This window comes from Rhamphochromis longiceps, linkage group LG1, assembly GCF_057381845.1.
Source record: "Rhamphochromis longiceps isolate RC_006_pf linkage group LG1, R_longiceps_female_GT1.1, whole genome shotgun sequence".
In the NCBI taxonomy this organism is placed as follows: Eukaryota; Metazoa; Chordata; class Actinopteri; order Cichliformes; family Cichlidae; genus Rhamphochromis; species Rhamphochromis longiceps.
Window position 1 is genome coordinate 37,763,649 of NC_140557.1, and position 20,509 is coordinate 37,784,157.

General features: G+C 45.3%; 1 protein-coding gene across 11 annotated transcripts in view; it reads right to left on the reverse strand.

Annotated features, from left to right (window-relative positions):
• The window catches only part of tp53bp1 (tumor protein p53 binding protein, 1), a 19,259-nt gene extending 6,062 nt beyond the window's left edge, over window positions 1–13,197 (reverse strand). For 2 of the 11 annotated variants that reach the window (XM_085408358.1, XM_085408320.1), the window contains exons 1-21: window positions 12,685–13,197; window positions 11,988–12,066; window positions 11,818–11,902; window positions 11,670–11,737; window positions 11,468–11,572; window positions 10,088–10,142; window positions 9,833–10,002; window positions 9,602–9,661; window positions 8,677–8,803; window positions 8,498–8,592; window positions 8,228–8,415; window positions 5,378–6,440; window positions 5,090–5,206; window positions 4,818–5,009; window positions 4,676–4,742; window positions 3,784–3,876; window positions 2,624–2,882; window positions 2,403–2,471; window positions 2,161–2,313; window positions 1,516–1,736; window positions 108–535 (exon numbers count right to left, since the gene is read on the reverse strand). In XM_085408358.1, coding sequence (XP_085264484.1) covers window positions 108–535; window positions 1,516–1,736; window positions 2,161–2,313; window positions 2,403–2,471; window positions 2,624–2,882; window positions 3,784–3,876; window positions 4,676–4,742; window positions 4,818–5,009; window positions 5,090–5,206; window positions 5,378–6,440; window positions 8,228–8,415; window positions 8,498–8,592; window positions 8,677–8,803; window positions 9,602–9,661; window positions 9,833–10,002; window positions 10,088–10,142; window positions 11,468–11,572; window positions 11,670–11,737; window positions 11,818–11,902; window positions 11,988–12,066; window positions 12,685–12,864 — 3,874 coding nt within the window. In that variant the 5' untranslated portion in view covers window positions 12,865–13,197. Of the gene's footprint in view, window positions 1–107; window positions 536–1,050; window positions 1,222–1,515; window positions 1,737–2,160; window positions 2,314–2,402; window positions 2,472–2,623; window positions 2,883–3,783; window positions 3,877–4,675; window positions 4,743–4,817; window positions 5,010–5,089; window positions 5,207–5,377; window positions 6,441–8,227; window positions 8,416–8,497; window positions 8,593–8,676; window positions 8,804–9,601; window positions 9,662–9,832; window positions 10,003–10,087; window positions 10,143–11,467; window positions 11,573–11,669; window positions 11,738–11,817; window positions 11,903–11,987; window positions 12,067–12,684 lie in introns of all 11 variants that reach the window. The other 9 variants (XM_085408370.1, XM_085408327.1, XM_085408348.1 and 6 more) reach the window with 9 other exon arrangements.
• Window positions 13,198–20,509: the final 7,312 nt, after the last annotated feature.

The window sequence follows — 20,509 nt, forward strand, 5'->3', positions numbered from 1 at the left end:
GCTGATGTCACTGTTAAATCTCCTCAGTCTAAACCAGGTCGAAGAAAAGGACAAAAACCAAAATCACCACAGCGATCTTACTAAACTACGCGCGGTCACTTCCTCACCTATACTGAAGTACTCGTCTTCCAGCAGAGCAGTGACCTCCGTCTCCAGCGGGATGGGATCACACAGCAGGATATCCTTCCCGGCAACCTCACACTCGTAGCCATCGTCAAACCGCAAGCGGAATCTCCCCTCGCCGGCGTCTTTGATGATGCGACCAGAGTAGAAGTAACCATTGGATGACCACTTGGCCACCACTCGCAGGCCGATGAAGCTGCTCCCGGCTGAGCTCGCCGCCTCTGGCGAAGACCTGAGGGAGTCCGAGTGGCTGGGCAGCTCGGGGTCCGTGGGGCTGACGGGGAGCACGCGGCTGTACGGCTCATCTTCTGAGGACGACTGTGGCTGGCCCTGAGCCGTCAGTCTCTGCAGCAAGCCACCGCCTCCTCCCCTTTGAGAGAGAACAGTCTCGTATAAAAGGCCTGTGTTGTCCCTATCCAAGCAGAGATGGAAGACATTCCACAGATTCATTTTAATGGAATCAGTGAATATCCTTTAGCTTTAACAGTACGCACAGTGCTGTTTTGGACCTGCTATGTCAAAATAATCCTTATTTGTTGAAACAAACCACGAGTATCTTTAAAGCAGCTTTTATCCAGCTGGAGGTTAGCAGACAAACTAGCTTTCTGTCCCGTACCTCAACTAAAGCTTACAGTCTAATCTGCTGCTGTCTGTGTGGCATGGGAACACTTCAAGAGCATCAGCTACAAACTCTGCAAATGTGATAACACGCAGCACCCCATCTAGCCCCAGATTAACTACGCAGGGTAAATCTGCACGAGGCAGGTTCACGGCGATGCAAGCCGTGGACCTGAATAAGGTTTGAGTGAGAAGAAAATGAGTAAGAAAAGGAAAAAGTGTTATTAAGGTCGTGCAGCTGGCGAGGGCTCAGAGTGTTTCCTGTCCATGGTTTCTGTAAGTGCAGAGCGAGCCTCAGAGAGGACTCACCTGGACAGGGAGGAGCGGGACGGGGGTCGGCCCCTTCTAGCCCTTCCTCTGGGGGTCAGCGGGACGAAGGCCCGGGACCCCAGCGTGCTGTAGCCTCTGTTCAGTGTGACCACTGACCCTGCCCTGTGACCCCTGTGACCCCTCTGTTGATGCCCACCTCCCCTCCTTGGACTGCAGACACACAGAGGGGACGAATGGAGCCGGTCAGGTTGCACAGGCACCGATCTGGGGACACTTTGAAAAGTCACTTCACTGTCAAGTGAGAGCTGTGCAACGACCCCAGATCTACACCTGTGACAACACGGACCTGTCGCAGGCAGGGATCAGTGAATCACTGAGAAATCAGGGTGTTAGAGTCACAGCAGGTGAAGAAGTGACACAGCATGCAACTAGTGCAGAGAGAAAGAGCAGGAAGGTTGAGGAGAAACGGTAAGAACTTTGGGACGGTGGAGGATGAGGAGTTACCTCGTGGATTTGAACCCTCTGCTCGCTGGAATGATGAAGTCTGGTCTGGTGAGGCCCATACTGCTGCTGGTTCCCCCGGAGCTGTGCTGCAGGCTGGACGCTTTGGACGAAAGCGAGCTGATGTCCCCCAGATCACCAGAGGTCACAGAACTGCTGCCTGTGCGGCACGGAGAGATGTCGCTGTCCAAGACCTGACAGTCCACCACGGGCTCCTCGCTCTCCTGGACACGTCGGGCAGTGACACGAACACGTTAAACAGCCAAAATCCATAAATACATTTTCCTTTAAAAACAAAGAGGCCTGATAGTGAAAGAACCACGGATGTCTGCACAGGATTGCATGGCAGTCAATGCTTTCCTTCTCGTTCTGGAGGCTGCAGCTCGTGCTCATGCACACTCAGACCCATGTGATTTTTTAAGAAATGAATATTCAGCAGAAATTAAACGAACACTGTGTTTGGACAAATGATGCAGATTTTAATCACGGTGATGTTTCTCGATAAAATCACATAACTGTGAATTGCACAGCAGTGCTGCTCTCTGAACTGTGCAGAGGAGGATTGCATGAACTTACAGCCCTGACATGTTCTGACAGACAGCAAATACAAAAACACAGGCTCCAGGAATCAGACCCAGAGACAGTTACCTCGGTGACTTTGCGATCCACCTCTTTGCCGTCCTCATAATACACATCGGTAATGATCCGAGTGACGGTGGTCCGCACTTCCTGGATGGTGCGCACGTGTCTGCGGTGAGAGGGAACGGCGGTTCTTCTAAAGGACGGGGACTCGGGTTCACCCTTTCAATACAAAAGAAATTGAAGAATGACAAATGAACGATAGAAACGCGTGGTTGATCTCTTCGTCCAAAGAGGCTCAGTGTGCGTACCCGGCCAGCTGGGGAGCGAAACCCCGTTGCATCGAAGCCGGTCTGCTGGGAGACTGTCCGCTGGCATGTCTGAGCACACAGGACAGACTGATTAATATCACAATAACATCAAATAGATTAGATAGAACTTTATTAATCCCTCGGGTGGGTTCCTCTGGGAAATTCGATGATGGAGACCACATTTTTATTCAACTCTGCATCACTGATCCTGAGTTGCATACCTTGCTGGGCGGTGTGGAGGTGATGGTGTTCTCAGAGGCCGGCTGGGAAACCACCTTCTGCCTGACTGTTGTGCTGCTCGGGGAGGTCGGCTCTTGAGCATCAGGCAGTCCTCTGCTGTCCTCAGGCGGCTCAGCAGGGGCGAGCGCATCCCGCAGGTCCTGCTGCGGCGCGGTCGATACATCCTGGCTGTTCGGCAGACTGTTGCATTTCGATACGGACGCCTGAGAGCTCCTCTGTGGTGAGGCGAACAGTTCCCCCCTGGAAAAGACGGTACATAACTATGGAGCATCTTACCAGTGATCAAATTACAGGTCAGCAATCCCAACGAGAACCTTTCTGCTTTTAAACATTCATGTTTAGCTTTTCTAGTGGTTAGTTAGTCCAGCAACCACAAAATACTTCTGTTCACTGCTTTTCACAGATTTGCTGAAAACCTGTTTGTACCAAAGGCTCCAAAAGCAGTGTCACACACCAAATCGTTACCTTTACTTTCCAAAGGTAAACACATGGCATGGACGCGTGTCTTTTCTTAATCAGTCGACTGATAACGAGTCAGAGCAGCCCTAATGTTTCCACAAAGGATCACAGCAGTGTGGCTGTTCCACTACGTTTGCAGAGAACATTCAGCAGAATGACCCAACTTTGTCACACCTTACCACTCTCCATGTCCTGAGAGAATACGCACCAAGTAGAAAAAATAACCACCCAATCTCCTCTGGAAACAAAGTAGGTCTCACTGTCACATGCACACGCAGGCTCACAGCACGAAGCCTATTTCTGTTCTAACACACACTACATCAGGGGACAAATCCCAGGGTCAGACAGACATGTGAAGGACTAGATGATTTATAAAGTGGGAACAGATAGTGTCAGGATGACACAGGACAGCCAGTGTGGTGAATGCTGTCATGTGCATGTGCTAACATTAACACTGGGCAAATCACAGGCTCAAAATGCTAACAAAAGTGGGACAACACTGCTGTGAGCGTGTGGCAGGCTTTTCCCTGCGGACCTTCATGCCTGCAGTGCAAAGTCACAACATTTATCCAGACATATGAACCTGTAATGGCATTCCTTATTGACAAGCACAGTGAAAGGCTTAAACAGTGTCAATCTTTATGCATTTATCTGCCTCTGTGAGACTATGATGTGAGCTTACCTGACCAGTGTAGTGTTTCCTCCAGGCTGGCTGTCCTCCTCCACCTCCTGCTGTCGGTGCACCTGCCTGACCCGAGTGAACACAGACGGGCTGCTGGAACGTCAACCATGGAACAACAAACCTTTCAAGTTTTATCCTCACGCGCCGTAGCTCAAAGAAAACGATTTCTTTAACATAGTAAGCAAACCAACATGCTTGATATCCAGTCACTGCACTGCACACTACCTGCATACGGTAGTGTGCACTACCTGCACGCTCCTCACCGGTCACAAAAGGTTGAAACACTGTGTGTGTGTGTGTGTGTGTGTGTGTGTGTGTGTGTGTGTGTGTGTGTGTGTGTGTGTGTGTGTCTGTCTCTCTTCCTGCCACACAATATATGCTTACAACTGTATAACCACATTTCCTGGTTATCTAAAGGTCATCTCCCCACACCCGTATACGGCTTAACTCTAATGGTTCACCATATGCAAGCATAGGCGAGCCCCTAAATGACCGGGGGTGGACATCCCTCAGAAGATAAGGAAACCAGAATGTCACGTGGAATGTGCCTGCAGTTAAACAGCTAATTACCTCCCACAGCATCACAGATGTGTCGGGGAGGAGCAGAAGAATATCCAACCATGCAGTTTAAGGCACGGTTTCCAAATTTAAGTACAACAATGGCAACATTTAACAATTTGAATCCAACATAAAGTTTTGGTGCATACTTTTAACAAAGTACTAAGTTAAAAATGTTATTTAGAGTTCAATCGATACGACGTGAGCACCTCAAAACCTCAAACTACACTGGGAGATGACACAGAGACAGCATGCACAAGTGGATTAGACTGAAATGAGAAGAAGACGACAAATGAAAGAATTTAATTAACGTGCTGAGAGAGCGCCAGCTTACCTGGTTACAGCCTGGGAAATGGTCGTAACCTTGGTGACAGATCCATCCTCTTCTGGTGGCGTCGGCTCTGGGGAAAGAAATGCATCGCTGAGCGTGCGGCAGCAAGACACTTTTTCACAAACAGCGTGGAAGGAGTTCTTACTCTGCAGGCTGAAACGCTCCGAGCTGCCCTCCTCAACGGGCGTCACCAGCTTCATCCTCAAGCTCAGCTTCCCGTCACCTTTGTCAGCTGCGTCACCGCCACTTCCACCCAAAACGATATCGCTGCTGGCCATCACCATGTCTGCAGAGACATCACCCACTGCATCAGACTTTTCAGAAAAAGAGCTGATCTCTGGAGGAGGGAAAAAAATAATATTACTAGGACCGTGTTATGTTCTTTGGCTTTTGGTGAACCGGTGTGGTGCCACTCACCGATGGGAGTGCTGTGTCTCAGCGTCTGCTTCAGCTGGTTGATCAGCGGTGGCGTGGCGCCGACAACAGGTCCAATCAAGTCTCCTTCTTTAGGAAGGGTGAAGTGGAATGAAATGTCTGTAGCAGAAACACACGAGTAGAATCAGGTTAAAGACAAAGATAAAGTAATTCAACCTTTATAAGAGGCCTTTCAGTTCTTTCTAACAGACACTACTGGGTTTTGGGTTTTTACTCTTTGGACACGACTCTCTGCTTACTCTGCAGAAAACACATCTTCAGAACGCTCACCTCCCGAGCTGTCGCTCAAGCTCTTTTCTTTGAGGGCCTCTGGTTCACAGCCCACCCTCTCCGTCTGGGACAGCCTATCGGGAGCTGAGTGCGCCTCTTTCTCCTGAGTCTGGGATTCATGGCCATTGGTAGAGACTGACACTTGGCCTGTGATTGGTTGAGAACTGTGAGTCTTTGATTGTGACGCCACCTCTTTCTCACTGTCTGTTACACAGAGGATGCTGTCCTCTGCCTTGTCCTCAATCTCCTCGTCCATGGGTTCAGGAGACAACAGCTGGCTCTGGGAGAGAACCAGACCCATTCCCGAGGTACCCTCGGCGTTCTCCACCTCCATCGCCACCTCCTGATCCTCCTCTTCACCTCGTTCGTGCATTGAGTTTTTGTCTGTCTGGCTGTTGCACCCCACCTCAGGCTGCGGCGACGACGATTCCACAAAGGGACTTTTTACAGTTCCTCCTGACACATCTGCATCCACAGCAGATGTTTGAGAAATCATAGACTGTGAAGGCAGGCTGCAGGGCGTAGCGTCTGAGGGAGTCTCCTGCACACAGCTTTTACCTGTCAGATCAGCAGAATCAAACTTTGGCTGCGAGCAAGACACCATGTCAGCACAGCCAGCATCTTTGCTGTCAGCCTTCACATCGTTTACATTCACATTTTGTACATTCAGAGAAACTGCTGATTTCTGGGCCAGATCGGTCGCTTCAGTCTCAGCACATTCAACGTGGCGCTTCGGTGATTCAGCAGAGGACAACACTTTGGAGCCGGCGGCGGCTTGTGACTCCAACGGGACGGCTTTACTCTCCTCTCTCTGATCGTGACACGAAATCACAGAGTCGCTGGTGTCGACGGCAAGCGGCTCCTCCAGTTCCTCTATCTGAGTGGCTTGGCTGTCCTCCTCAGCGGTGAGCTGATGACAGCTGCAGCTCTCTGTGTTCACAGAGAGCTGCAAAGGCAAGGTGAAGGGAGCCGACTCAAGATGCTGAGACTCTGTCTCACAAGGCAACGACGCTGACTTTTCATGCGTTTGTGCATCCTGGCTCTGCGTCGGAACAAATACGTCCTAGAAACACAGAAAATCATCAGAGCTGCAGCTAAACGACACGTTTATTCACACACTGCATTAAGTCTATTTAACTATTCATTTTCTACGCATGCACCAACGCATTCACCAAAGTTTCAAAGTTAGTCTGCATTACTGTGCAAAACTTTTGAGTCACCCTTTATTTTTTTATATTTTACCAGTAAAACTGGGAAGACATTTATCGACACGCGTGCAAACGTAGCACATATGAGGGAAGAAGAGCTTTTGCTTTATTTTACCAACACAGCCTCAGCTCTCTTAGGCATTCCTGCTTTTTCTAAGCAGTCTTCAGCACTACTTCTCCAGGGTTTGTTCTGCTTTCTGTCAAAGTGATCCCACACTGTGGTGAACTGTGGACTGGCAGTGTGCCTGGCTACACTGAAAAACCTGAAGCCACTGTCAGTCAGATGCTTTCCATGTTCATAATTCCACCTGGTTTGGCAAAATCCCTGAAACGCAGCCTCAAACCACGTCAGAGCCTCCACCCTGTTCTACAGGTGGCTGTAGGCTCAAACCACGTCAGAGCCTCCACCCTGTTCTACAGGTGGCTGTAGGGTCACTGCACACCCTCGCTACACATTTACATTCATTTGAACCAGAAATTGTGCATTCGTCACTTTCCTGATTTTCAGCCCAGCCTTTGTGTAACTTGGCTTATCTCAGCCTTCCACTGAGACCGTTCCTGACGAGGCTTCACTGATCAGCCGGTGGATCTAATACAGAGTCACACGTGTCTCTTAGGTCCTGCGTCAGGCATCTTAAAACATGACTTTCAGATGTTCATCTGCTGCCGATAGTCTCAGACCTGCTGTCTCTTTTGTCCAGTTTCCTCAGATTATTTTTGGTGCACATCACGCTGGGACATGAAACTTGAAACAGACTGTTATCATTGGTATTCTTCATAGGCTCAACAAAAGAAAATGATGGGAACACATTATGTGTTTCTGTGACAGACTTCTAATAACCAAGTGGCAAAAGATACATTAGACAACACTGGCTCACCCGTTAAGTTAGGAGCCTTTTATGCTTGAATTAATCATAGGTTAATGTTATGAACTAAAATGAGTGAAGGGAAGGAAAAACAAAAACAAAACCAAAAAAAAAAAAAAAAAAAAACAGCAAATGTCCAAAGAAACCTTTGGACCTTTAGAACGTCTGGAAAACTGTCCAAAGCTACAAGAAGCTGTCTGCTTGAAAGAACAAGATATACAAAACCCAGATGACTCAAGACTTTTGCACAGTTATAAACCAGAGATTCAGCCTTTAAACTGGACGTTGCAGGATGTGACAGAGGACATACTGCTCATCTGACACAGAAGCAAACTCTACCTGCTGCTCAAACTCTCTTTACGAGGGGCAGCCAATCAGACGAAAGCTGTTTACCACGTCTCCCTTCATTTCTGAGAATGAAAGGAGGAGCGGCACAAAGACCCGGTGTTAACAACCAGCAGCAGTCCTACACTGAAAGTAACGGTTCTCCTCCTCAGAGGAACAACTACAGTCAACATGGTTTTCTTTATAAGGGCACAAACAAAGTTGGTGCTGAAATCAATGAACTCTTCAACCAGCTGGTCAGCTGACCTACAGCCGACCACAACATCATCTGCTGATCTTTGCATTTTTTATTGATTAGACAGGTCAAACGGTCTTTGTCACTGGGCCTAGCACTCTATCCTCTGACAATTTAATACATCACATATATAATCCATATTTTCTACTGGGAACATTTTAAATAGGCTGCTGAAAGTAAAGAGTGAAGGACATACATGAGAGAACTCGGGCTGGGACGGTACAGAGAGAGTTCGTTCTAAAGCAAAACCAGGGGAACTTTGGGATATGGGAGTAGATGCAGATGGTTGTGGCTTGGGGGCGGCCTCGGTTTCCATTGGCTCGTCCTTTTCTCCTGCTCCCCTGTCATCCGGAGGCAGTGACGTATCCATTTGTGAATCAGCACCTGACAACGCAAAGGGACGTTAGCTTTATCCACCAGCTGATTCCATGTCTGAACCCAAACTGAGATAATAAAGCAGATCTACCATTTTCATCCTCTAGTTCGGTTGGTGAGCTGGGAACTATTAAAGGGGTATGGCTAAAGTTGTCTGGGGTGGGGGCGACATAATCAACAGAGCTCCTAGAGGGGAGAGAAAAAAGGACATCAGCTCATTTTTCAGGGATTTATTGTGTGTGAATGATGCAAGAGCAGCACGCCGCTTACTGGGACAGACTCTCCTGCACCAGTGTTCCCTGTCCCGATAGATGCAGCAGCTGTAGGGTGTGGGCGGGTGTGGAGGTGGGGTGACCCTGCTGCTCCGGCTCAGACACTGTACTGTCCACTGCAGCACCTGAAAGTAAAGAAGCAGTTAGAGTAATTTCAGATCATTTTCTGTTTGTACGAGAGAAACAAACCAGGACTGTTACTCACAGTGAAGGAAGCACAAACTGGGCTGCACACCTCTACTTTCAACAACTTCTCATACAGCGAGTTATTTTTTCACAGTTATTCTGATTTAAACACATACATGGGTTTATATGGGCCTGTCTACTAAGCCTCACCCTATGTTAGGAGCACACCAGCGTAGCTGTAAGGGCTTAGAGATCGCTGAAGACGACTAGAGCAAAGGAGGCTTTGCCATTCAGGGGCATGCTCACTGCGCCAACACGTTCCATGCGTTTGTGATTATTTGTGATTTAACAAAAAACAAACAACCACGTCAGGTGAAACCTTGTCCACGATGATTTCCCTGTAAACTCATTTTTACGCTACGTTCAACATCTGTTGGTTAGCTCGTCACCAACTTAACAGCAAAATGTAAGCAGGGCAAATCATTTAGGTAAATAACTGAGTTATTGTGTCTCTTCCTCACAGTGAGGAACTTTCAAACACTCGTCCCTCCAACAACCCCTGGGTTACTATGTGTGAGGCAGTCAAAGAGCATACAGTCATGTTTGGGTGTGGAAGGCGTGGAGTGAGATGAGAATGAACAAATAAGCAAAATACAACAGGAACTAAGACCCTTTTTTATAGTTAATGATTAAAAAATATTAAACTAAAAAAGACCTGCATTTTTAAATAATTTAAATTACAAGGCTGACACAGTACACCTCTGCCAAAATGTGTTTTTCAGTTATCCACAGCCCACCTGTTACAGAAATGAGTCCTGAAAGGTTTGTCCAAATAGCGCTGACTGCCAGACGGCAACCTTCCAAAAAAAAAACAAAAAAAAAAAAAAAAAAAAAAAAAAAACGCCACAACTCACACTTAAGGCCAACATTTCTGATGTGACAGTTTGTCAGTGTGGTCTTAGACAATATGAAGGTGATGGGCTTAAAAAGACAACATGTGTAATCCTTCGAGTGCTACATGAATGTACCTGTCTTGTCAGCATCGAACAGATCGTCCTGTGAGGACAGGATCTCACAGTCCTGCTGGTCCTGCTCAGCAGAGTCCTGCAGGTTCTGCGAGTGCAGCAGGACCTGGACACTCAGCTGCCTGCCTGACTGACCCAAAGACTCTGATGAGCTGCTGGAGCTCACCTCAGACCTGGAGAAGAAAAGAAATTTCAGTGCAAAGCCAAAACACGCACATCTAATGAATGCAGACTTTGAAAGGTCACATGGAGCTGCACCTCAACGCTTTGCTGTCCTGACTTTCTGAAGTCCTGGAACTGATGTTCTGCTCTGCTGGGAATGAAGAGAACATTGATTATTTTGTTTAACTTCATGGAGTCACTGGGAATGCTCTGATCGGAACAAGTAAAAACGTAATTATACCCAGCACCCCTCATTCTGCATCCAGAGATCAGGAACGCATTTCTGTTGCAACCATAGACTGTATATAAAGGATGGCAGCACACAAGGCAACATCAATCACCATGTTTGTGAATCCTGTGTCCAAGACTCAACATAAGCATTTTGATCTCTGCTGTGTTGCTTATTTGAAAGCAGAAGTAGGGCTGTTTGCTTCGACCAATAACCATCACAATGTGTTTGTTCAATAACTGCAATTTCCACTATTTATGATTATTTAAAATCAAAATCAAAAAAGGGGTGACCATGGTGATGAATGTAAGAGTCATCTGGACTTGATGCTGTTGACTGTAAAGCCCTTTTAGCAAGGGCAACCATCAGCTCCTGCTGGCCCAAAGTCTTCACCGTGGGATGCACGATGGTGTCAGGTGGGGTAAGGAGACGCACAGCAGCGGCCGAGGGAGCAATAAACAGCAAACAGCTGATCAACAGCAGAGTGACGTGTCACTGAAACCAGACCAGTTGGGCCACTAATGATCTTTCTACAGGTGCAATCAGTGAAATCTTTCACAACTTTTTCAACACAAGTCTTGTTGACTAACGACTGTGTGTCATCGTAGATACTGCTGAACTAAATCATGTGTGTATTTACGTTGAAGACGTGCAAATCGAATGGTTGTGCTTGATTTACCACAACACAAAAACAAGCATTTAGTAACAAAAAGTGAAAAAAGGACCCATTATCTTGTTTCCACTGGAAGCCAAAATCATGACATCAAAATTTAAACAAAGGCCCAGCGAGATCTAAAGTTGTAAGCTAGCACATAAGGTGGTCAGCTTTGTTAGCAAATCACCTGTCCATGTATGAATCACAGTGAAATAGATGCCTGCTAATGAGTGCTATGAAGTGCTAATAAAATAGTATTTCACTCCTCCTTGGAGACACAGCCATCATTATTTTGTCAGATCATTTCATTAAAAGTGCAAAAAACAGTAAACAAACAACAACAGCACAAACACGGTCATGAACCTTAGTTATGCTGGTCGCATTAGCAGCCCAGCAGACAGATGTTAGTTGCAGCTGTTTGAAAAGCACAGCAGCTCTGCCTCCATGTTTTGCCTGTCAGAGGCACGCCACGAATACGAGGTAAACCAGAGCGTCACCGCCCCGACGCAGAGCGACAAGCAGCTGAATGCAATCCTTTATTAATGTGGATAATGACAGTGTAATACAGACACGTGGATAAAAGTCCTTATACCCAATTTGTTGCATTTGTCTCCGTCTTCCTCCTGACTGTTCACAGCTTCCCCACACAGATCCTGAGTCTGAGAAAGCTCAAGAAAACCAAACTGAGAAGCTTCCCCTGAAACACAACACAACCCGTAGCAGTTACTTCCAAGCACGACATCAAACAGACCGGCAGATGCTTTTGGAACTTAATGTGTTGGAAAAATGCGTACCTTCAGACTGAATACAGTGTGTAGTAGAATCAGCACCGGAATCCATGTCAGCGTCCTCTGGTACACACCTGAAAAATAAAGTGAAACCTTTCATTGCCATCTGACCCTGACCACAATCAAACTGCAAAAGTGGACAAATCAAACACACTTTTTGTTGTTTGGAGGAGCGCAGATATTTAAAACTTGACTGTCCTCCTGGAACACTGAACTGGGGTTGGCTGCAGCAAGACCGTCTAAGAAAGAAGCAAAAGCGCAGTTTTATCTTCATTCAGGACAAGAAACACTTAACTATCTCCCACTACACTGGAAAACACTTACCAGGCTCAGCCTGGCTGTTGCTCTCTGATTGGCTGCCGGTCTGAGAGCACCTGCTTCCTATTGGTGAAGATATTAATTCCTAGAAGAGAGAAGGTTGTAATGTAAATGACAGAAGTTGTCTTTTTTATACATTTTCAACTTTCAACATGCAACATTTGTTTTGGGTTTAAACTAATTCAAAGCTGCACAACAACTACTAACCAACAGTGGTTTACTGTTACAGATGCCTGAGTGTTGTATCTCACATGAACTGTGCTTCAGTGTTTCCCTGGAGGTTTAGTGCTTTAGAGCGTGGAGGAGAGATCGCCTGCCAGCAGGTCTGAACAAAAAGCCAGCACAGGCCTCTGTGTGACGAGTTTACTCTTTACATCTGAGCTGCAGAGTCCTCTCGACAGCTCAGATGTGAGTGTGAGTCAGTTTGCTTGTAACAGATTACCAGCCTCTGCCAGTATGTCCAAAGTGTAGCCTGCATTTTACCCAGTTTTTCAAAGTGAGCCTGACTGATTAATGGGCGGATGGATAGCTGAGGAAATGAACTGGACCGTCTGTGGTCGAGTTGAGTGCAACGTCCGTGAAAAAGCCACTCGTCTTACCATTTTACTCAAGTATAAATCTGTGCTTATTGTTCTTTATCTGCTCAAGTAATCAGTAACTGCATTACAGAGAGGAGAGCTACTGAATGAGATCTTCTCCTTACCAGTACCGGGCTGCGAGCGGTGGGCTGTAGACTGGACAGGCGACGGGCCAGCAGAGCTCGGTAGCTGCTCTCGGGGTCGTCTTCTAAAGCGACACTGTCCGGCTGGGAGTCCTCCACTATCAAACACGGGTTGTCTGGCTGAGGCAGGCTGGAGTCCAGTTCACTTCCACCGGGATCCATGGGGTCAGGCCGAGGGCAGGAGACGGGCTGCTGTTAGCTAGCCGAGCCGTTGTGAAACAACAGAGGTGTCGCCATGTGAGTCCCTACAACCGGCTATCTGAGGTAGTCGCTGCTAGCTAAATAAAAGGCTAGCAACTAACGCTCCGCCCAAAAACAAAAGGGTGCCGCTTCCAACGCAACAGCAAGTATGCCCGAGAGGACCTTAACCATGCCCCCAGTGACACAGGGTACATTTACCTGTAAGCCAGCAAGGCCATTACGTTTTGGTTCGCGTGTGTATTTAGCAGCTTCTTTACATTTTCTTTGGAAGGACGAACATGGACACGCCCATATTTCGCTTCCTCGCGGTAAAATTGCTAGAAGTAATTTCATTGGTTCAGCTGCGATAACGACGTCACACGACTGGTTCGACGGTAGCAGGGTGGCTATAATGGATAGCATGTGTGGTACACATTCACTGTATCATTGTATTGATGTTAATATAGCTATAATTACAGTTTCTATGTGTACCGTATGTATTGGATTTTAAGGACTCTACGTAACACGGTGGAGTTTCACAGCCTGTGGTGATAAATCGTATCAAAGACAGAAATATGGGACACCAGGTCCCGCACTGGGATCTCGGAGACCTTCATGGGTCCTTGTGGGGTTTTCAGGAAGAGATGGGTTCACTTTTTTTTACTGTAATTCCCCTCAAGAGTTTGTGTGCACAGATTATATGTTACCTGACATCCTGGATACAGTATAGTCTGTGTTTTCTGTATTTTGGCAAACAAGGATTTTCAGAAAAGGGGAACCCTGAAACCAAACCTGGGGGCATGGTTCAATAGACTACACGTGCATCTCGGGCACTGCAGGCCTGGGCAGTAATCGTAAAAGAAACGAGGCCCTGTGATCACATGATGATTCTGGGTGATTAAAACTGCAATGAAGCCCGGGTTTATAAAACACGCTTTGTAATGAGCTTTTAATCTTGTGCTGCGTGCTTGCAGGTTTGAAGATTAATATTAAGTGACTTTGTCATATGACAGCTCCAGTTTCCATGGAGACACCACATTACCAGTAACACCGCAGTCTATGCTAATGTAGATCACGGTTTGGCAGAGGAAGTACAAAGGACCAATAATGCGCTGTAAGAGGCTCCCATGAAGGTGGGGTGCACGGCGACCTTTAAAACCAAACTAAATGATATCCACACCATGTTCAAGAGTCAAGAAGACCCTCCACTGCAGTCATCACAACCATGAAAGGCCAACAGTTAGACATTAGAAGGGTGCTTTGGATATCAGATGATCCTGTGAGTGATTTTATACCGATAGTGATGACAGCACGAGACTAACGAAGCAGGATGGGGTCACTTTAAGCCACTGCGTGCTCCAAGTTCATTCATTTTTACTCCAGCAGGCTGGAATAGTCTCTGCAGACTGGTTTTTGTTCTTATCTTTGTACAGCCTGTTCGCGTTTGATCTCACCCTCTACTCGCTGTGATCTATTCTGCTTAGCTTAAGCCGTGTGTGTGTGTGATGCCAGACAGAAGAGATGGGCCCTGGTCCTCTGATACAGGGAAACAGCAGCAGCATGGATTCTGACCGGCATTTCAATATGGAGACATGTGGCTGGCAACAATGCAATAATGAAGCCCAGATTGTGCCAGATAGCTCGCGGTGCTTCTATTCGCGGTAACAAAAGATGAGGAGGTGTGATCTTCACCCCTAGCTGGATGGATGCTGCTGGGCATCAGCTTCCTGCAGCCAACCTTACGACTGACACCGCAAAGTTCAGCGTCACGTCGTCATTTCTGCAGGTCGGCCTGACACCCACATTAAGAAATGCGCAGGCACTGCCCAAAATGTCTAATGTGAGCCACCTCTGCTGGAGCCCGACAGACACACGCACAGACACGCCGTGGACGCATATAACGCTTCGCCCTGACAGCCCCATCACTATCTGCGCCCGCTTCTTTACCGCAGTGCTAAGAGAAACAAAAAAGAGCTTTACCTTTCGAGATCAATATGTCTGCTCCTGGGCTTCCCAGTTTCTCTCACCGTCCCGTTGCTTGCAATAATAACGCGTCCAGCATCGCTCAGTTCCTCCTTACCTCTGTTTTGCTGAGAGTCGGGGTGTGGGATATACACGCATGGCACGTAAAGATGCAAGGGCATTTTTTAATGTGGATTTCGCTTGAGTCAAACGCGGCACCGATTAGACTAATTTAGAAAGATAAAAGTATTTTTTACCCTCATAAACCAAAAATAAGCCCAGAATTTAATGTCTCTCAAATTTATGCTCGACTTATTTCTAAAGTCATTTGTTCTCTCGGTGTTGTACTGAACATGTGACAGATACGGTTTTTTTTTTTATGTTTCTCTGTGTATTCATACTGTACAGCCACGAACTTTGGAAGTGTGGCAACAAACAGACCCAAAGAATAACAATAATAATGCAGATGAGTTTTTGTGTGTAGACTGCAGTCACAGGTCGTGACGACAAACATCTGATTTATTAAAGTAAGCAGACACGGTGTGTGTGTGTGTGTGTGTGTGTGTGTGTGTGTGTGTGTGTGTGTGTGTGTGTGTGTGTGTGTGTGTGTGTGTCTCTGTGTGAGGGGTGTGTCTGTGTGTGTGTGTGTGTGTGTGTGTGTGTCTGTCTGTGTGGGTGTGTCTGTGTGTGTGTGCTGAACATATTAAATGGAAAACATAAATAATCCCTGAGGAGCGATGCTCCTAAGTCTGGGAATATGTTGGAAGTGACACAGAAAGAAAATCACTGCCTTATATTCATGTATGTTGAACAGATGAAGTTTGGTTTAGACGGGAATCTACTTCCTAACCAGAAACTCCTCTTATCCGTACACGGCAGCCTTCCACATTACTCACTGATGCAAGTGTCTGTTTGAGAGATGGAAAAGTCTAAAGTAGGGTACAACAATCATCCGTTCATCATATGATTCTCAGCTTTCCTCGCTTAATATGATTCCCAAACAGATTTAGTCTCTCCTGCCCTCCTGTGTGTTTCCGGACTGTGACGAGTGTAATCAGTTTCACAAGCCTGTGCATCCTGTTGTCTGTGAATGTAACTTTCTCACATGTGTTCCCTTTTTCATAAAGTGACTGGTCAAAGTTTGGAAGTCGACAGCTCCTCACAGCTCAGATACATCTCCTGCGGTTTTCTGCACATTCAACAGTGTGTGACATGTTTCTGTGATTTGGGGGGTTAGGAATGAGGAACATCTGAGGTACATCACTGAGACAGGAAGCACAGGCTACATTACTGTTAAGATTAGTTAGCAAACTCACAACAACACTGCTTAAAAATGTCTTGTTACTTTCTTGATTTCAAAAACTGATGTTGGACCTTTTGTCTGCAATAAAGCAGAAGTGAGGAGGAGCGGCAGTGCAGCTGAGACATCTCCTTCATCCTGAAGTCTAAGCTGTGTTTTAGTCAGTCCTACAAGTCCTCATACAGGCTGAGAGACGCTGTCTCTGTGCATGTGTAGGACATTTAGTGCTCTTCATGTCTTCATTATACTTTGGACAAAAATTTTCACATCATGTTCACTACTATTTTTATTTTTTTTTGTATTTATCATTTTCTTCCTTCACTTACTTTTGCAGCTTACCGTAAATGGTTTCGTTATGTTAAACAACTGTGGTCCAGATTTGAGCATGAGGTGGGTGTGGCTGTCATGTTGCGTGCTCCTGTGTTTGCCCACGCTGACTGGTTCTCAGTCAAACACAATGATGTGGATGAAGCTGTAGTCGAATGCTGAGTGGTTGGAGCAGACTGGACAGTGTTCACTGGAAATAAGAGAAGGGATGCTCTCTATGAAAAGCTCTCGGTTTCTCTTCATTCTCTTCAGCTCCTGACTTCGCTCTTCTCGGTGGCTGGCTGATGACCAACAAAAGCACAAGCAAGAGCAGACCACAGAGCGGTTGTATCACATATTTTTGACACTGCCACCATCTGTTAACAGATGCTCTCTGCAGGTAGACAGGCAGCCTGCAGCTGCCCACACACTAACATCACTGAGCCATTCATTTCCCCTTCACAGAGTAGAAAAGCACTCTGAATCAGAGGACTAACTAATGAAACTCAGAGATTAACTTTTACAAACACTAACCTCATTCAAACAATAAATGTATTACAGAAAATAAACAAACACATAATTCAATTAAAATCAGTTAAATTGTGTTCCATGTTATTTATACAGCTCCGAATCACCACAACAGTCACCTCAAGGCATTTCTTGTATTGTAAGGTAAAGCCCCCTGCTGTTGGTGTTCAGGGGAGAGAGACTCAGAGATTAATGAGAACTAATGATTAAATGCAGAGTGGTGTAAAAACACATAGCGTCATCATCATGGGAAGCCCCCAGCAGCCTGGGCCTATTTCAGCATAACTAACACCTGATCCAGCCCTAACCTTGAAAGTAGAGATGTTTCTGTCTCCTGAATCCAGACTGGAAGCTTAAGGCTCTGCATCCCCTTCTACTTAACAGTGCTCCATTCATTAGTATTTTGTTTTTTCAGTGAAATTATTTTTGTTATTGGTCCGCAAACAGGAAGTGTACTGGGGGGCAAAAAACTGCTCTTGTAGCTCTTTTTTCTCCCAGCAGAGGCCAGCAGATACGCTGGAGTGTTTGACCTGGACTGCTGACTCACTCCTGGTAACACACATCTTCCCTAAGAGTAAATTACTCTGTGAGGAGACAAATTAAAGCCAACAATGAGCAATCACTGGAGCAGGAGAAGTAAGAGCCTCCAGTCACAGTCATGTGCTTCAATTTAAAAATAAAAAGCTTTATAAAGTATTAAGGGTCCAATAAAAACCACAATTATAAAAGCTTTTAAGAGACAAACAGATGAGAACATCTGTTACTCTGGATCTTCTGTCAGGAATGCAAAACTTACAAAGATGTGTATGTGTAGGAATAAAAGTCACAAGAGAAATCTGGCTGGTACTGACTGTTTGCATTGATTCAGTTTTGGTTTTATGGAGGAGGTGGTGGGGTGGGGTGGGGGTGTCAAGTTGCAAATCCATGCATCCTCTGCAATATTAGAAAGACTGATTTTTTCAAACTATAGAAATGATGTCAGAAAACACCTTCAAATACCAAAAACATCAGCAATAAGAATCAGAAGGAAGGGAAAAAAGCAGACAGTGGACTGAAGGATCTGTGCATTCTTGGGCAGCCTGGCTGTGATTTGTTAGACATTAGATGACTTTGTTTTAATGTGAGCTGTGTGCATTCATCCCCTGTGTGTATGCCAACGTTACCTTTCATTAAAACTTGTTTGTGAAGCAAAGAGTTCTTCAATCACATTGTCTAACAGAAATGACAAAACAAATACAGGCTCTTGTAAACTCGCAGGTGTTAAGACATAAAACCTGCATGTCTGCCCACAGTGTACTCATATCTGCAGTGAAGGGCACACATTCATCCTGCAGCCTTCCCTTTAGGCGTTATCTGAAACAGGTTCACATCATTTTCACATCCATTCATGTGTCAATAGTTGTTGGTATATATGCAAACAAAAGGCAGCAGGAGAAAAGCTGGAGTGTCCAGAAGACTCATTCTGTGTCTTTATGTTGAAGCTTTCAATATATTTGTTGTATTCTGTTGTGTTTGTACTTTTCTGCAGTCTTCTTGTTGCCATCGATGGTCTGTATCTTGGTGACTTCCTTTACTAGTTGTTTTCTAACATGCTTGTTTTTTTTTTATTTCCTTTCCCTCCTCTCCTTATTTTCTGTCTCAGCTCAGTTGTTCCCACCCAATCACATCCTGTGTAGATCTAGTTTTGTTTTCATTGGATGTTGGGTTTTCCACCTGTTTGACCGCTTGCATTTATTCCCAATGTTCCACCTAAACTTCATAATTTTACATAAAAAAAATCTGTTATTGACATTTAATAATTCTGTTATCCATCCATCCATCTATCAGGTACGCCCACGTGTAATCACATCAGTTAACCTGACATGAAGTGTGAAAGTAAGCTTACAAGAAAGACACAAACAAAAACCTCCTTTTCTGATTTCTTAGTTTTTTGTATATTTGTCACCCTTATGTGTTTCAAATCATCAAATACATTTTTCAATACAAAAAGCAGTTTTTAAATGATGGTTTCATTTATCCAGGGAAACAGGCATCTAAACCCACAGGGGCCTGTATGTTAAAAAGCAACTGCCTCCTAAATTTAATACCTGGTTGTGGCAACAACTTGGCAGTTTTCACATTGCTATGGAGGAACTTTGGACTGCTCTTCTTCGCAGAATTGTTTTAATTCAGCCATATTTGAGGGTTTTCCAGCAGACCTCAAAAACGTATTCACCAGCCTGGTTCTGCCAGAAGTCTCTTCCTGTTTTAAGAAAGTTTTTCCTCCCCACAGTTGCCAAGAGTTTACTCTTAGTGGACAATATAATCATTTTCTGTAAACATAAAAGTTGAACTGACAACAGTGGAGTTCATATATATGATATTATAGAGGAATTGTAAAGACCCACACTATAGACAAAAATGTCTTGATGCATGCTCAATCAGGAAATCCCAAAAAGTTGATTCTGTTCATCTGGACGTTGTCACTGGGAGAAACATTTCATCACTTACTTTACGTGAAAAGGGAAAGACCATCTTTGAATGGAGGAGGGGGCCTAAGGGTGCATCTGTCACCATCTGACGATTGCAGCCATTCCCCAACTCTCTGTGGATGGGACTCATGGCCATTGATCACCAAGCACTGATCAATGGCCATGACAATTTGCATATTAATGATGAAGAAACTGATGTTCTTCCAGCCCACTGTTCCCTCAGTGGTGCTGGTTTCAGTCATGTGCAAATTTCCTATTTATAAGATTGGAAAATGCAGTCAGCTGACACTGACGAAGTCACCTGGATGATGACGAAACGTTTCTCCCACTGAAAACGTCCTGATGAACAGAATCAACCTTTGGGTATTGATGAAAATCTCACTTTACTGCAATTTATTGCATCTCTTCAATGATTTGTTAACAAGTTGTAGAATAGGAGCAAATGCACGCCTCAGCAATGCTAATACTTTTCTGCAGATTTGTTGTCATGTATAAGGACAACTTGCAACTTTAGTACTGCTTCATCATTCAAATGAAGCCTAAAATAACAGTTTTCTGTGGTGACTGTGAGCCTTTGTTGTCAGTGTTATTCTGTGCACAGATGAAGCATTGTTCTATTCACAATCTGAACACAGACACGTCAGTTCAGTAATCAGAGGCACACTGCCTGGTGCTCACAGTCACACAGATATAAATAGACGCTTTGTTTGCCACAAACTTTTTAGTCCCAGACACCTTTGTCTAAAAAGTTAATACAAAAACACTATGAGGGCTATTGTAAGTGCCATTGATTGGACTCAATACACACCAAAATCTTTGGTTTGAAAACAATTATTTTGTTTAATCAAACATCAACAGTTTTATGAATATTTTCACACATTTGAAGATGATAAATCTCTCTTTTCAAGAACTCTGTGGAAAAGCAACTGACACTTTGATACTGTAAAATCTTTTTTTAAGCTTCAGCTGCCTCATATAGGAAATATGATCAACATCAATTCTCATATCCCTCTCTTCTTTCTGTCCAATGGCATGCTGCAACATCAAATAGCAACATCAC